At 37.3% G+C, this 18,518-nt stretch overlaps 1 protein-coding gene across 1 annotated transcript; it reads right to left on the bottom strand.

Moving 5' to 3' along the window:
• Positions 1–752: 752 nt before the first annotated feature.
• On the bottom strand, positions 753–18,134 carry LOC114455149 (MAGUK p55 subfamily member 4-like). Its single transcript, XM_028436199.1, has 19 exons — positions 18,113–18,134; positions 15,557–15,678; positions 15,397–15,474; positions 15,119–15,202; positions 14,902–15,033; positions 10,539–10,620; positions 10,368–10,453; positions 10,061–10,132; positions 8,476–8,675; positions 8,042–8,100; positions 7,392–7,409; positions 7,133–7,174; positions 6,724–6,762; positions 3,807–3,974; positions 3,532–3,612; positions 3,331–3,424; positions 2,366–2,474; positions 2,098–2,232; positions 753–938 (listed from the first exon to the last, which is right to left on the bottom strand). The coding sequence occupies exons 1-19, from the start codon at positions 18,132–18,134 to the stop codon at positions 753–755; spliced, it is 1,809 nt and encodes a 602-aa protein (XP_028292000.1).
• Between the last annotated feature and the right edge of the window lie 384 nt (positions 18,135–18,518).

The raw sequence follows: 18,518 nt of genomic DNA on the forward strand, positions 1-18,518 counted from the left end.
CTAAAACTGAGGCAGTATACTTGAAGTGTACTTTTTATATACTATATTTCATATACTTAAGAAAAGTATAGTGAAGTATACTTAGCTTATACTGAAAAGTATAAAGAATAGTCTAAGACCAAGTACATTAATACTTAGACTCACACTTATACTTTAACACTAAAGCTTGTACTTGTACTACAAGTATACTTATTTTATACTAAAACTGAGGCAGTATATTTGAAAGTGTACTTTTGTGAACTTTAAATGACTTTATAAAGTATACTTTAATGAACTACAATGTGGACAAGAAGCATATACTTACTACACTTGTAGTATATAGATGAATTGTACTTGTTGCATACTTGAAAGTGTATTTTTGTAAACTAAAAATTATCTTTTAAAGGATACTTAAAGTATAATTTGATAAACTTAAAATGTTCCAATTTAGTCCGAAGAAGTATTAAATTAGTATACTTTCTTTTATGCTACAAGTACATGGTCCATAGTATATTCGCTATACTTGTACTTATACTCAAGCATACTTAATAAAATGAAGTTCAAGTATAATACTTTTTGCTAAGTTAGGGTTAGGGTAACAAACTAAACTTAATGACAGGCTTCATGACACCTTATTCATTCTAATGACAAGTGTCATAATAATGACAGCGTAATGTCAGCCTTTATGTATAAAACTCCAAGTTAAGTGTTACCGTTTTTTTTTTTTTTTTTCTGTGTCTGATTCTTTGTCTAGACTTTTCCTTGATTCTGAGTTATTCCTCCGCTTGGCTCCAGCTAACAGGCACCCACTGTGGTTGATTCTGTGCCTGCTGAATGATAGAGCAGAGCTGCATGCAGGCAGCCTGCAGGTCATCGTTCACCAACACTCTGTCAAAGAACTGCTTGTATTTCACTTCGATCAGCTTGGACATATGCTCCAGCTCCACAAAGTCCTCCTCCTACACAGGCAGTCAGAACATAAAGGGAATAATGTCAGTTTATGCATGACGATTCTATCAGCGCATCATTTTTTAATCAATTGTTTTTAATATCAAGAATATGATTTTAGTAGGGTGACCATATTTTGACTTCCAATAAAGAGGACACTTGGGCCACACATCAAGTACTCAACATTTTCTTGAATCTACCTTGTAACGGCATAATCTACTATAGTAAATAAATAAGTTATTGTCCATAAGGTGTAAAAATCAATTTCTCTCTTCATAACAAAGACTTTGAAAAAAATGACGCCTTTGTTATGCGTTATAACAATCTGTCCATGAAAAATCTAATGTTTACCTTCTTAACATCTTTCAATAATTGAAACAATGAGAAACATCTTCTCCAAGAAAGAAAAAAAAAAATCATGAAAAAGATGAGTAAATAATCATTAATATACACTTCAATAAATAACTGAACGTTTGCATCACATGGTCCCATGCTGACCCCGAGCTTTATTCAGTCTGTTGTCTGTGGAGACGGGGAGATGATAAGGTAGTGAGATGTAGGCCAGGTGATGGAAAATGTACCTTAACTTCCTACATTCTAAGTTTCTACCAGTGGCTCTTTAGTTTTCAAGCCCCTCTATGAATCTCCATGGAGGTTTTATCATCCAGGAGGATGCTCCTGCTGATATTTTTCTAATAAAAACCCACCAGTATTTGGTCTCTTTCACTCCATCCATCTCTCTCTAGACTCTCTCTAATCCCTGTGTGTGACGATTTTGTCAAAACAATGCGGCATCTTTAATGATTCCATTAAGTGTGAGTACAATTATATAGTAATGACATTATATTGGCTGTAAAGAGCAACTCATTAGCTTTCAGAAACTGCTGGAATTACTCCGATAGCCCAAATATTAGCTGAGTTACAGTCATTTAAATTAACGTGTTACCCTAAATGTGTTCAGGGACCCTGGGAAACCCAGACATTTTGATGAGTTTGTAAAATCTGGCCGGACGGTCCCAACAAGTCATGAAAAGAGTACATGTCCAGGTAAATTCAGACGTAGAAGCATGCATTTAAATTTTAGTTATTTCACTTTTATCAGATTCCCGGTTAAATTGTTATTACACAGACATCAATAACAATAAATGACATATTTTTCTGTCTACTCACTGTAAACGTCCTGTTGAGCGTGTAGCTGCTGGTGATTTGAGCATCTCTCCGTGTTTGTCTGAGTCTCTCTGGGCTCGGCGGTTTGATGAATACAACATAAGGTTTTAGCTTCTTTGTTCGCAAACTCTGGATACTCTGGGACACAAATAACATGAGCACAAAAGTGAGGGTTTTTTTTTTTTTTTAAATACAAGAGAAGACAACAAATATAATGGGATGGATAAAATGAAGCTACAAGAGGCAGATGATCTTTACAAATAAAACTCACATGTGGTTCAACATCAACAATGCACATGCGTCCTTGTTTGAGAATGTCATCAATGGCGTCAGTGCTCGTCCCATACAGCTGGCCTTTATACTCGCCATATTCCACAAACCTAAACACACGCACGCACACACACACATACACACACATTTACTGTATGACTAAAAGTGTTTTGAATGTCAGCAGTAAATCTTAGATCCACTGTAGCTACACAAGCATGTGACGCTAATCTAATATTAATACTATTCTCGTGAGCTAAAAATGTATTTGAAAATCAGCAAAAGTACAATTTTGTTAAAAATTATACTTTTTTTTGAACAAGTAGGTGTACATTGAAGTTATACAGTTGATAGCTTCTTCTTTTTTTTTTTTTTTTTACCAGGTACACATTTAACATTAGAAACCAAGAACAATTATTAACAAAAAAAAAAAAAAAAAACATATTGTACAAGACATTTAAGGGATTCTGACCACATAGTGACAAACATAACTTTACATTATCATCCATTGCATTCGGACCAGTGACAGGAAGTGGACATTTTATCTTAACAATGTATAAATACCAAAGCACTCCTGAGTCCAGACTCAAACTGCAGAAAATAAATTACTTAAAGAAACTTTGACTGTTAAGTGTTATTATCAACATTATGTTTTAATGCTGTGCGGGTCTCCCTTTACTGCCTCATATGCAACAAAATGTGATATACTTTGCTACTCTCTTTTTTGTCTTTTATTCTATCTTTTGCATCATCAAAGCTAACACCGATCATCTTTATCTCCTAATTCTCTTCATTCAGAAACCTCATCTGTGCTTTCCCTCTTCCTCTGACTAATATATTTGAAATCACTCTGAATTGATCATTTTCTCAGATGCTGTTCAGTCAGCTCCAACATCATACATTATGGCAGCTCTCAGCCTGTTTAGTGATAACTAAAAGGTAAAAAGCCAAAAGTAAATGTAGCTCTACCTGTGGTTGCAGACCATATATTCAAAAATCTCTTTGGAAACAAAGTGGTACTCTCGGCCTGACTGCTCCCCAGCTCTGATTGGACGAGTCGTGTCTAGAGAAGAGCAACAATAACGCCAATTAATATGAAATGAAGGAAATATTCTCATGTCACCTCAAATCTTTGTAATGTTGGAAGTCAAGTGTGGAGGTGTTTCATACGTGGGACGGGTGCCTGGAAGATCACCGGGTTCATCTTGATGAATCTTTTCCTGAGTTCATTTACACCAACTCCTGTTGCACCTGTTCACAGGAAGAAAGGAAATACAATGAGATGACATAAAAACCATGATACTGATGAACATTCAGGAGTATACAGTATATACACCAATTCCCAATCATATTATGACAAGCTGCAAAATTTGTAATTATTCTCATTTTATTGCTAAGACAGTTCGATCCAACTCAGACATGCTCTCCAATACATGTGAACTCACCGATGAGGATGATGAGGCGGTGGATATCCTGCGGGAGGCGCTGGTACAAAACTACTTCCTCGTAGGGAGTAGACAGGGCATTACGGTTGGGAGAGCAGGTGGTGCAGGACTGTCGTCTCTTCCTGTAGGAAGTCCTTCTCCACAGACGAAAACTCCGACGGAAACCAGCTGATGAAAGGATAAGACATGGATTAATAGTCTTTATTACGATAATGGCACTTATTTCCAGTTTCAGAGAAAGTCAGCCAGAGTATGAATAAACTGTATAATGTGCCAGCGTTTTAAAGTAAGTAACAGATAAGGAAGAACAGAAAACTACATATGGTGGTCTGCTAGAGACTAACACAATATACCCAAATGGTCTACATTTGAGTTGTATTTAATTTTATCTACACTGTTTCAGTCCCTTTGGTCTATCTGAGCTGACTTCAACAGTAAATCCTTCTAAACCAACAATCTGCCTTTCAGACCCAATCCCAACATCACTGTTAAATTGGTTTTCCTCTGACTAGCATAGATGTGTTTAATTGGATCAACACATCCTTAGTAACAAATTCTGTGTCGCAGGCGTAAAGACAGCTGTAACAAAACCTCTTAAAAAAGCCTACTCTTCATTCACTGACAGACCAACATTCAACCTTCCTTTTGTTTTCAAAATTCTTGAAAAAAAAAAATAATAACTGCAAGTCGACTGTGACATCTACACAGGAACAGTTTTTATGAGAGCTTTCAGTCTGGTATTAGAGTCCTTCATAGCACAGAGACTGCTCTAATAAATGTACCAATGATCTCCTCTTAGCCTAATCTCTCCTATTGGACACTCATTAATCATGGAGTTCCACAAGGTTCAGGTTTAGTAACAATAATACTCTTTACATTGTATATCCTTCCACTGGGTAACATTAACATGAAGCATAATGTAAATTCTCACTGTTATGCAGATGATACACAGCTCTATTTATTTAGGAAATCAGATGAAACTCATCAGTAATTGAAACTCCAGGCCTGTTTTAAAGACATTGCATCCTATCCTAGATGAACTGTAACGTCTCCTTCTTAACCAGGACAAAACAAAAGCTACTTTATTTGGCCCAAAACGCCCCAAGCACAAATTATCAGAGCAAATAGTAGATTTGAGTGATATCACTGTGGCACCCAGTACCAGAGTGAAAAAAATATCTGTTATCTTTGATACAGAATTATCCTGTAACGCTGATATTAGGCAAATCTCAACGACAGCATTCTTAAACCTTCGTAATATCTCTATAATCAGGAACATCTTGGCTCAGAATGATGCTGATTCATGCATTTGTTACATCTAGACGAGATTATTGTAACTCTTTACTGCCGGGATGTAGCAAAAACTCAAAGTTCTCCAGTTTATCCAGAATGCCCTCAATGAAGGCTTCCCTGGCTTACTGTAAAATCTACAATATAATTTAAAAGCCTTCTATTGTCATACAAAGTTATTTATGATCAAGCTCCAAATATATCTTAAAGGGGACATATCATGGTTTTAAATCCTTCCTTTTTAGATATAAATCATACAGTTGTGGTCTATATAAAGCGGAACTGCACTGCTTGGGTCTGAATTCCTCATTATTATAGCTCCACAGGCTCCTTTTCTACCCCTTTTCTGATGTGCTTCTGAGAGCAACTCGTTTTGGTGCGGTCTCTTTAAATGCAAATGAGACACTCCATACCCCGCCCCCTCTTCAGGTGACACTCGGTTCAACTCCACCCTGCTCGGCCATTTTTGTAGTTTGATAGAAGAGATACGGCTATGTAGCGGCGCATAAACTTTTTATTCAGAGGTTATTTACAAAATGTCAACAACGGAATACTTGTCCATCCAGCCTTACATGTTCCAGCCAGAGTCTGACCCAGAGGAGCGAGATGAAAATGAAGATGATGAACCTGCAGAACCCTAACAAGTGAGCTAACACAAGCACCGAGCTAACGCTAGCGCCAAGCTAACGTCACAAAATGCATTTTAAAAGTCTTTTCGGAGACAAAAACGGCAAAATGAAATGACTAATGAAAACTTTAGACTTAAATTAAATCACGTAGGCCATATCATCAAGGATCTGAAACGAGCACACAGCGCTAACATATGAAGACGGTGCAACTGCTAATGCTAAAAAAACAATGACAGGGACGTCTTATCACACTTTTTAGCGTTATTTACAGCTTACCGAAGTGCTCTGTTCGTCGTCTCCAAAGATAGAGGGAATTGAACCCTCAATCAGACAAAGTCTTTCGGCAAATCCTTCTTTATACTGGCGGAGGTTCCAGAAGCAGTCATCCTTGAAGTGCTTCGCGCACACAAAAATGACCTTACCCACAGATGTGGGTACATTTCCGTGAAAAATAAAACTCAACCAGGCACTTTGAAAAGGTTCTGATGCTGGGAGACGGTGTAATGAAGTGTGTGGGTTACTACATCCAACAACCAAACATTTTGACTTATCCTCTCATAACTTCTGCATCCTGAAGCTTGGACTACAAAATAAAAGCGAGAAATAAAAATGGCAGATTGCTCGAAGTGTTGGGCCTGGAGTCGATGTCCTAATTTGGCAGTTCCGTTGACGTTATTGTTCAAAAAACGTAATAGAGAATCGAAAAATCGAAACAAATTGAAAAATATGACCAAAACAGAATATAAAGATATCAACGGAGCACCTGAAGAGATTAATTTGAACTTTTCTGTACTTCTAAACAAACAAATATACATCAAAATGCATTTAAGTGCTAAAAAAGTGGATTTAGCATGATATGTCCCCTTTAAAGACCATTTAGAGCCCTATTATCCAAAGTGGATACTGATCATGATGCTTCACTATACTATGAGAGTGGTAAGGATTTACAGCCCTACTATTATATACATCATAGCAGTCAATGAATAAATGTGTCTTACCCAAGTACATCCCATTGAAAAAATCTGTGTCAGCCTCATCTAAAGAGAGAAAAAGATATATTTCATTTTATGTTAAAACAAGAGACCTTTCAATGGACAATAATACAATAAAAGACAATAACGTAAATTACAGTAGAATCACTTCAAACATTTCAAAGAATGATTTCACTGTCTTAAAGTGTGAAAATCTTGTTTGATTGTTTTTCTGTTTGCTTGAGTACAAATATTGTTCCAATATTGTTTTTGTAGAGTCATCTTTGTGGATGAATTTAAAACAGACTTACCTACCAGAGATTATTTCTTTCTGGTCTGCAAAAAAAAAAAATCTTTTAATTATCATGTAGAGCTGGATGACAATTCCTAAAAACATTTAGTCTGGTATTTTCTCTTTAGTGTGTCGCTTATTTACCGACTGTGGTATGATTTTCATCAGCATGCATTGGGCCGTCGTCTGAAATGTATGCAAAAAAAAGTCTTTTACAAATCACACATCAGAAATAAACTACTAGGGGAAAAAAGCTACAGAAATGTGTTTTTAATTAATCTAATTTCAGGTTCAGCGACTAACTACAGTAATAGATGACATTGACGTAACAGAAGGGTTTGGGCAACAGTGACAGAGTAGGTAATTATTCAAATAACTGAACAGTAATAAGTGTCCCACACACCATTATCAGCCAGAATCACTAGAAGAAAAAAAGGAAAAAGGTGTTAAAGAAATAATTTCACACTTCAATGCAAAGATGTCTGCTCCGTGACCTCCCATATAAAAACCCATTGTGAAAATCACAAAAAAGGATTCTCTGCAAAGTGTATTTGTTATTTCAGGAAGATAACATAGAGTTTATTATCATGTTTGCACAGAGAAGTGACAGTTAAAAGACGATTAGAAAGAGGAAACACAGAAAAAAAATAATAATAGCGATTGATAGTATTTTATATTTGTAAAACCTTTGTTAGAAAAAAAAAGTTAAAAATGACATCTTGCGCCAACTTCTCCATTAATTAAAAGCCTGTTTGATCCCCATGTTTGGATATTAATATGCTTTTACATTATAAAACCAATGCTGATGATGATGGGATTGAGGGCAATGTGAGGTCAAACCGTGAGGGGAGATACCCAATGACCTCCCACCCACAACAGAGGAGGAAGGAGCCAGCTGACCTGGACCCCCCCATAAAAAACATTCAAGGTGAGGGCCTCTCAGGTTGCCGCACTGGTGTGACTCTGGTCTTTGCAACAGAGGAGCAGCCTGGGGTGGGGGGCCCAAAAAAAAAAAAAAAAAAAAAATGGATGACGATGATGGTGAAAGCTTACATGGTCTGATGCAGGTGTGACCCTGTAAGGGCTGATGCCACCAATGTTCTCTCTGTTTACTATAAGAAAAAAGAGCAAAAATACAAAGTGGACTCGAAATTAAATAAAATGGCAATCATTTTAAAATGTGTATTTGATCAGTGTCTTTGCCCAATGTTTGTGATGTAATAATATATAAAGTTTTAAATAATAATAATAATCTTTTTAAAATCACCTTCTCAAAGGACATTAATTGTCCTTTGAGACATGAATCAAGTTAAAATTTAAGTATATATGAATACAGAGTAAAAGCTACACTGTTAATTAATTTTATAAATGTAAATTAAATCTGTTTTAAAGTCATTCATTGCTTTTGAAGGCCTTTCTGGGTTGACACTGTAATGTCTCCCTCTAGTGGGGACCGTAGAAGTACAGGCTGTGTAAGGGTGTGCCACCTTCTGAGGGACCCTGCGGAGGGAATCAACCCAGCACAGGTGGACTCCTCACAGGGAAGCTTTCTGGCCTGCCACCAGTAACTGTCCGACTGGTCTAACACCTCCAGGAGGTCTCCTCTGCAGAAGGCCGTTCCTGCATCTGGACACGGTATGGAGGAGTCCTGTAGGGGGCAGTAGTCCACCATAGCCCGCATATACACCTGAGAGAGCAACAACCAAGTGATAATCATGCACAACTACTGTATATGATGTTGATGTAAAATTAAAATATTATTACCGATGGGACAAGCTGATTACTGAAAAGCCAAGAAAAACCTGAATTTTCAGCTCGTGTGCAGCATGAGCTTTGGATGCTACCACTGCATTTCTACCATGGACAACGATACCACGTTGCCTCAAAAAAATCTGTCATGAAATCAACGCTCCAACGGAAATAATAATCTAGATCTCTGTCAGACTCGCTGCCTACACCGTCAGCCATTGCCAGTTTCTCTCTCTTAACCTTTGACCTCATGCCGAGAATTTAACGGGAGCAAAATTTCTGGGAGTGTGAAAAGGCTTATACACAAAATGTCTTAAAAAAGACATAAAGTGATTAAAATCTTACAAAACCACACAAAAAGTCAACAAAAATGAAACTCTTTGGTTTTTTTTTTCAATGTTGATGTGGCCTTCGGATCAGACAATCACAGTTTTATGGTCCCCACTGTGATAAATGTTGCCCAACTCTGCTATTAATATTGAGCTGTTGGAAGATTGATTTGAACTAATCAAGGTGAGTAAGCAGCAGTTCAATTCATGTTAATTATCAATTTTGTTCATTACGTTTTATAACTATATTTTATAAGTAGGGAATCATATTATGCGGCAACATTTATTGAGTCAATATTTACCATCAAAAGTTTAATATTGAATTGAGTAAATGTTCTTTCTTTTTTTTTTTACTTGTGAGCACACAAAGACTTTGGATTTCATTGCAGGATCTGACTTTGGGTCAGGATTCTGGTTTTCCATCTCTTGAGTTTGGTTGCATTAAGATTGGTTTGAAAACAAAGGATAAAGGTCAAGTTTTTGGCTTTTTTTTAATTTATTCAATCAAATCAACTTCAAATAAAATTGAGTTTTATTTCTAAAGCGCTTTACAACAACCAAAATTTACCAAAACGCTGTACACGATAAAAATTATTATTTATTTTTTTTTCAATATTGTAAATATTTAAAAAGATATTTTAACGTTTCTGTTCAAATGTCCCAAATTATGAGAAATATATCTTTTGAGTGACCTCTGAATTATTTTGGTTTTAGTTTTTATTTTCTGTTAATTTTTGATTGTCCATTTTAGGTATTGTTTTAATCAGTTTGTATATATTGTTAATGTGATTATCATTTATTAATTGAAAAAAAAAAAAAAAAAAAAAAAGCATTGGACTGGTATTTTGAATGCTTCTCCTGCCTTCTTCTTCCATCTTTGCAAATAACTCCACATTCAATCATGACAAGATAGTGAACAACAGCTTAGGCTTGATGATTTATTTGTTTTATGACATTGATAATTTAATGATTAAGTACGGTAGTTTTGTCTTACCGGCTTCTGGCTGATTCTGGTCCTCGCTGCATTTGGGATCACTTTGAATAAGATGGTCCCCTGGGAATTAATCTGGTGGAAAAATCCCACAACAAATGCTTTACTTGAAAACTTTTCCATCTTTTGATTGAAACAGTAGACATTTACTGCCAAAACATACGCATATGTGAGACAAATTTACCTCACAATTTAAACTCATTGCAACAGCAATGATTTTAGTTTTGGTTGTATTATATTGTCTAAAAAGATTAAAACTCCCAATTTCCTTAAATGCTTCATTGATTTTCTGTTCCTTTTCTTGACCCACCAGTATCTGAATGACCTGCTCTGGCTCCAGGCCCTCCACCGAGTTCCCATTCACCTCCACCAACAGATCCCCAGGATGCAGCAGTCCTGGGACAAACATCGCATCAAAATCCAATTTTTTTACATTTTCCCCCACCTCTTTTACACTTGGAGTTTGGGAGTTTAACCTCACCGCTTCGTTCAGCCAATCCACCGTGAATCACTCTAGCGATGTAAATTTCTCCAGTTCCTTCGATCTTCTTTATAGTCGCCCCCTGACAGAAGGCCCAAAGACAAGTTAGAGCACACTGAAATCCCTTTAAGTATCAGACCACTTACACCAATGGCTATTTACAGTAGTAAATAGATCAATGAGAATGGTAAATGAAAAATTAGAGGTTTCGTGCTATTGGTGAAAAACAACATGGAAAGCATTATTAAGTATAAACAGAAGACCACCAACCCTACAGCCCTTAAGATGATGCAAACAACAATATAATATCAATACATCTTTGAAAAATCATTTACGAAGGGGAATAAAAAGTAAGAGTGATGATGAACATTTAGGGAATTCCCTGACATGAGAATGAAGAAATAACTTAATAGAATATTACCTTAAAAATTGTTTTCCCCTCTAAGGTGTAATCTCGGTATAGAAAAAGTCATCCGAATGCATTTGTTCTTCATAAATGTACATTTTTAATCATTTAAAAGAAAAATTCTAATAGAACCAGGTGTACCTTTGGTTCTAAGAAAGAAAACTACATGTGGACTGAGAAATGACAAAATAAAAGCCTGAAATAAAAGATGTTTTCCAGATAAACTACTGGTTTTTCTTCTTCTTTTTCTTAGTTTTTAGGCATCCTCGGCTTTTGCAGTCTTGTTGGTCCTCCAGAGGAGCTTTTGAAACTGTCCCATTGTTGAATCTGACCTGTCCATTATTCCCTTTGCTTCCCAGTCTTTGGGTTCCCAGGTTCATTTTAGATTTTCCATTGACTTGCTTTGGGTTCCTCTGTGTTGCAAAGCCACTTGTGAAAGAACTGATGGATGTGGTTGAAGAAGAGGAGGAAGAAGAAGAAGAGGGAGAGAGGTTTCGGGGGTATGGTGTGGGTGGCTTGCGAACAACTTTGGGTGATACCGATGAAACCCTTGGAGGAGGTGGGGGAGGGTTCCGCTTTTTGTTTTGGAAAGGAGATGATTTCTCCTGGCATTTTTTTACCACAATCAAGCCCTGGAGCTTGTTGACCACCTCAGTGAGCAAGTTGAGTGCTTGGGCATTCTCCTCCACTCTGTCGGTCATCATCTCTGACATCACCACCATCTTCTGGCTAAGATCGCAAACTTCCTGACTGCTGCCAGCAGCTGTGTGAACGGGGGATCGGTGGTCGTCTGTGCTGCACTGGTCGGTAAGCTCAGACAGTTGGCGATGGTTTGGTGGCTGTGGCCACGACTCGCTTTGATGTCGATTGTAATGAGAAGATAATGAGCTGTAGTCTTTAAACGACTGATGTGAAACCTCTTCCAGAGAAAGTCTGGTTTCAAACGTATGCTTCCTGGCTGGGTCAGGTATTGTGCTGACCCCTTGTTGACGGGTGGATTTCAGTGTTACTGGGTTTAAAGACACTGAGTTATGTTTATGAGGTTTTGAGTCACGACAAGAGGTATTCCTGCCTGGTGTAAGAATGTTTTTTGAGTGTCCCGCTGTGACACCTTTCTTGTACAAAACTGGGGAGTTGGGAAGGCTGAACCCATAGGCTGGAACCGGAGGAGGAGGGTATGCATAGTCGCTGTTGCGCCAGGAAGAAGTAGCTTCTTTCCTGATGAGCTTGGGTTTCTCTGAAAGTGAATCATCTAAAATGGGAGTCAAAAACCCAAGTTAGTCTTCATGTGAAACCCCATTGTAACAAAGCAATGCTGGCTGTGCTCACACTTGGCTGCTTTTACCCCTTGAACCAGGGCCACGCAGAGACCTCTGGAGAGTAACGTGTGTAGATAAAAAAAAGGTGCACACGGAACAGTTTCTCAAGTCAACGGGAACATAATTTTCTCCTATTTTTGAGGTGGAAATTTGTTTTTTCTGCCTAAGGGTAAAACTAACAGTTTAAGTGGGTTCAGGACGAGGTAAGGTTTACACATCACCTGAAATTAAACCCTGGTTCCAGGCATAGAGAAGTTTCTTCCACTAAAAAATCCAACAAGAAGATGATCAGCAAGCCTAATCCTTTTCAATTACTTTTAGGCATTTTAGGTTTACAAACATAAATGGCATATTAGGAATTGTAAAACCGCTTATCTCCTACCAAATTCTTTCTTTACAGATTAAACTGTACACATGGCCTTGGTTTTTGCACCTCTATACTGTAACTCTGTGGTCTGTCCATGGGTAAAAGATAATACAGAGTTGTATTTCACTGTGTTTTATCTCTGGTCAGAGGGGGCCATAATCCACTGGCATTGCCTGAAATGTGTGAGTACAGCCATTTGATGGCACATGGATTAACAATGTTTGTGAGGCAAAGGGCAGATGGCAAATGGACTGTCTGTCTTATTCAATTCCAAAAGGTTGGATTAATGAGAAGATGTATATACAAAGACACCAGGGGGGAGAGATGAATTGACTTTTTTCTTTGATTCCTTTTCCTTCTGATAATAATGGTATGATAAAAGTAATGGAATGGGTGAAGATGATGGTGGTGCCTTTTTGCTCCTCTTCCTCCTCCTTCCTCCTCTTACCAGTGCAGGTGGCAGGACTAAACACAGACGGAGCTGATCGGTGAAGCCCTTTCTCCCACAGTTCAGGACTTTGCAGACACGCGTGGCAACTTGCTGTTGACTGATAGTGAGGCAAGAAGGAGCCTTGGCGCCCACCTCTAGGCAGAGGCAGGAGCCTGGCTTCACTTTCACCGCCTGTGAGCTCCTCCCCTGACCACGCCCTCCTCGCAGGGATGAGGCGCTCTAACGTGAGGCGGCGCAGGCTGCTCCAGCGACTGCGAATCCTTCCTATTCCATCTGCTCCTACACTCCCTCTGCGTTCTCCTCCACTCTTTGTGAATGGGAAAAAATGACTTAACAGTAGTAAAGTAGATTGTGTTACTAGAGGTTTATTAAAGCTAGCTTAAGGTAAGACACAAGTCACTAAACAAATAAAACATGTTCTAAAATGCAAACAATAATGATGGGTCAATCATAAAAGGAAATGTCAATGTTTTATATGAAAATGATTATGGAACTCCCCGTTGGCTTCATGACACTAAATAATGAGAATACACAGCACTCTCAATCTTGATATACAAATACTTTATCAATACAATATTTTATTATTGATGTTTACAATGTGTTGTACTATAAGTATTCCCTCATTTTTCAACGAATTTCAACAATTGAGATTTTCAGTTTCAGCAGAGCATTTGGATTTTATTTAAATAATTTATTTGAAAAATTGTAAACTTTAATAAAGAAAAACCTGAAAACTTCTGTCTGAAAATCAGTTTTTTACCACAAAGTTGAGACATTTGTTGAGAGTCAAGATAATACATCATCTAGATTAATTGTTTTAGACAGTTGTGTGGTATGAGTTCTTTGGGTGCGCTGTGCAAAATACTTCACTGCCAACATTGTAATACCTTTGATGAAAATCAGTCCCTTCAAATACTGCCTAGGTTCCCAAAGTGGGGTACGGGTACGCCCAGGGGTACGCAAATTGTCATAAGGGGTACGTGAATGAAAATTAAAAACACTGTGACAACATTAGAGACAAGAATATAAATAGAGGAGCTAATGCTAATGCTAGGTTAAAGTGAATGCTAATGTTAGGCTAATGCTAATGCTAGCTGAATGCTAATGCTAGGTTGAAGCTAATGCTAGGTCAATGCTAATGCTAGGTTTTTGCCATTGCTAATGTTAATGCGAGCTAAAGCTAAGCTAAGGCAGGATGATTCAGGCCAGCACCTACATCCTCACTTGCATTTTCTTCAGGAAATGCAATTATTCTAGTTATTATTGATAATATAATTAATTATTATTATTATAATTATTATTATTATTACAACCTTTGATGTAAATTTTTTTGTACTTGTGTGTAATTGTTTTAACTGAGTTTTTTTAAAAGCGCTTAGAAATAAATGAATTATTATTATTATTATTATTATTAATAATAATAATAATAATAATAATAATAATAATAATAATAATAATAATAATAATAATAATAATATGTATTATTCCTCAACAGGTTAGGTAAAATTCAGGGACACACTGTGGTTCTATATTGCATATGATATAATGTTTTTCAAGTGTGCAGGAGTTGGGGTACATAGCTTCAGGTTAAAGATGTGAAGGGGTACTGGATTGGGAAATGTTTGTGAACCACTGACTGATATACTGTATGCAGTTAATAGAAAAAGTATTGATAATAAAGTCTATAAAGTCTGCCTATTTATAGCCCTTATCTATAAAAATAGTCCCATTGAGAGTCTAATCTTCGATTGAGAGATTGTGAATAATTCTGGTGCTAATTTGCATTTTAAACACTATATATATATATATCCGGGTCTCACCAGCGGCTGATTGTTCTTTACAAGACAAACGATCCTCATGGCCTCCTCGTCCTCAGGTAAGTCCTCAGGTAAAGGAGGTAAAATCGGTCCATAGTCTGACTGAGCCACACTGTCATGTGATGATAGAAGAGCCTGGCCGATGGAGAGACAAAAGTACAATTGTTTTCATTTTTTTTTTTTAATCCAACAATGATGCAGTGCGTGTGAGGAACTGGACCTGTATGTGTGGTGAGCTGAGGAGGCTGAGGAGCTCCATCGCCTCAGGAGAAGGACAGTGAGTATTTTGGATAGCATTAAAGATCTGAAGAAAGAGAAACAATCCAAAGAACAAAGTTTGTCAAAAACCTTTAAAATAATGGTACAGTAATGTATGAATTCTCTTTGTTTTCTTGAAAGAAAAACAATTACAACGCACTAATATGCACAGCAGAAGTTGAGCAATGCGTTTAACCTAATAAATCACAATAAATCATCACAATATGTGTGTATGAGCACCTCGTATGAAAGCCCTGATGCAAATGGAAGAAATGGACTTGGTTTCAGCCTCTGAAACTGTAACAGACACTCATAAATCTGCAAATAGAAAAAATCCATGTTAGCCTAATGTAGTGAAAATATTTTTTTTTTTTGACTGAGGGCTGGTTTATCTTTCAACCTTCAACAAGGCGTGCAGCCACGGTGCACTCAGCAGTTGCTGAATAACTTGAGCCCCACTCATGTCTCTGTTTAAAGCCTTGCCGACGTCCTCCACCACACTGGACAGCACCTCGCTGATGCCTGCCATAGAGAACAGTCAGCAGGTCAAACCAGCTTCATGTCAATATCTGCTACCAAAGATCGGGTTTGCTCATGTATCTGGTTTTTCTGACTTTTCTTATTGATAATATGTATGTGTCTATTTTAAAAAATAGAAAACATTCTACTTTAATGGTGATGAAAACAATACAACCCCCGAAAGGAAACCATGACATCATCCAAACACTTTCTATGCTTTAATTCTTACAATTAATGATCCTCATCAGGGGTGTTGATAAAAATCAATTCGGCAATATATCGCGATATTACATTGGGCGATTCTGGGATCGATTAGAAATTCATCCATATCAATTTTTTTTTTATTTAATTTTTTAGCCTTTATTTAACCAGGAAAGTCTTTTCCACTGCAGGAGACATGATAACTGCACAAAGAAGTGCTGAAACCTGGGCAAGTTGACCAGCTTGTGTTTTTATAAATAAAATCTAAAAAGAAAGTACTAACTTTCTGCATTTATTTATTGTTTTAGGCATATACAGTACCTCAGTTAAGTTGCACTAAAGTCAAAGTTGGTTTCAAAGCCACAGGCAGATTGTACGTTATTTTTTTATTTTAAGTTGTTGGCACATGGCATGTTAAAGCCAATGTTTTAAGAGTAAAATATGCCATTAAAATATATTTCATACATAATGTTCTCATGGAGGTGTACAAATTTACAGATTAGTAAGTCATATATATAAAAAAAAAATCGCAATATTCGCCTCATACTTTAATATTGGGATGTATTGTAGCGCATCGTATCGTGCCCTGTGTATCGGGATACGAATGGTATCACCAGATGCCAGGCAATACACACCCCTAATCCACATCTTCCATATTTTTTTTTTATTTATTTATTTTCTGTATATGTTAGGGTTCAAATGCAAAATAAATTGCAAACATATGTAGTAAAAGCAAACCTCTTGTTTGCAATCTAGCTGTTAAAAAGACTAATCTAATCCCCATGATTCTTATCTGTATTTATAAAACACTTTGCATTGCCTTTGTGACAAAGCTGAACAATTATTGCACTGGATGAATGCACAACATTAATACAAGCATTAAAATGAACAAAGCACTAAATAATAGGGCACTGGAAGTGGCCAATTTCCCATATGGCCCTAAACAACATGTTTGTGACGTTCTACAATAACATTTATCCAGGAAGTCTTCTAACTAAAGCCTTTTTCAATGCATTTTAATTCATCAAAAGTAGGTAGAAATTAACCAAAAAAGTAAACTTCATCAAAATAACCGAACAGAATCTTTTTCACACAGAATTTTCAAAATATTTTTTTCTTAAAGTACTCTTTAATTCAGTCACACAGCAGAGCAACTGGTGAAGGTAAACTAGGTCAGTAGCTACAGTCTGACAGAAGTGTGGCTGCTATTCTGTGCACAATGGCACATCGTGATTTTATTGTTCCATCCATCCACCCACCCATCCATCCATCCATCCATCCACCCACCGATCCATCCATCCACTCATTCATCCATCCATCCATCCACCCACCCATCCATCCATCCATTCATCCATCCATCCACTGATCCATCCCCTCCATCCATCCATCCACTCATCCATCCATCCATCCATCCATCCACTCATCCATCCATTGATCCACCCATCCATCCTCTCTTCCATCCATCTACCCATCCATCCGTCCATCCACCCATCCACCCTTCCACCCTCTCTTCCATCCATCCACTCATCCATCCATCCATCCATCCATCCATCCATCCATCCATCCATCCATCCATCCATCCATCCATCCATCCATCCACTCATCCATCCATCCATCCATCCATCCATCCACTCATCCATCCATCCATCCATCCATCCGTCCACCCATCCATCCATCCACTCATCCATCCATCCATCCATCCATCCATTCATCCATCCATCCATCCATCCATCTATCCAACCACCCATCCATCATTCTTTAAATATAAATATATAGGAGGAACCTGTGGTACCCAGAATAAACCCATTTCTCTCTGGGAAAACATGTAAACTCCGCTCCAGCTTTTAAACACTGTTGATGATTAAAAATATGTCAAAGTGAAAAAAGCTCCCACTGAATAATCAAGAGATACAGATGTTTTACTGTGTTTAAATATGGTGGATTCCTTCCAGAAGGATCACAACAGATGCTTTAAGACTAAATGTGTGTCCCAACAGAAAGTCAAAAAGACAGACCCACAGGATTAACAGTGCAGAGAAAGCCTGATCCTGCAGTTATAGTGGTACGTTTCTCTTATTGGATTGAATTCAATTCAATTATTCCCCCGGACAGGATTCAGACCTACATTTGTAATTACGTCTGAACTTTTTGTGTGACAATCAAAATTGAATGCTGCCAATAACGGTCACTCACACGCACTACATTCAATACAGAGATGAACATGTGATCTTCTTACCATCCTCCATTGCGTGTCTCATTCTCCAGTCACTGAATGAGAATGAAATCCTTTTGTTTTCACTGACAGAAAGTGAAACAAGACAAGAATGAAACATTTATATATATATATACGTTTGTACAGTATATTGTTTTTTTTTTAATTTATCATTATGCAGCAGTTTGGTTTTATTCCGATTTTAAAATAACATTTTTGATCTCCACTTCAACAGTATCATAATCCCTGCATGTTATAGTCAGTGTAACCATTCATAGATTATATGGAAATCAAAGATAATCACATGTGAGTAAGTGATTATATACCAGATACTTCAACATAATCAAAGGAAATGTTATGTACAGAAACATTATACTGTATATGGGGCTGCAGCATTTCTTGACACTAGCTTCAGGAAGTAAAACTGATC

The sequence above is a fragment of the Gouania willdenowi genome, chromosome 21 (genome assembly GCF_900634775.1).
Source record: "Gouania willdenowi chromosome 21, fGouWil2.1, whole genome shotgun sequence".
Taxonomy (NCBI): Eukaryota; Metazoa; Chordata; class Actinopteri; order Blenniiformes; family Gobiesocidae; genus Gouania; species Gouania willdenowi.

What these genes read in the sequence shown, in the direction of transcription:
- LOC114455149 (XM_028436199.1), bottom strand. Translation starts at nt 18,134, where the DNA reads ATGAGACACGCAATGGAGGATG. An exon ending in GAGACACGCAATGGAGGATG is followed by an intron (nt 15,679 to 18,112) that starts GTAAGAAGATCA and finishes TCTCTATGGCAG; the next exon opens with GCATCAGCGAGGTGCTGTCC. An exon ending in TTTCAATGGGATGTACTTGG is followed by an intron (nt 3,975 to 6,723) that starts GTAAGACACATT and finishes TCCTTTCATCAG; the next exon opens with CTGGTTTCCGTCGGAGTTTT.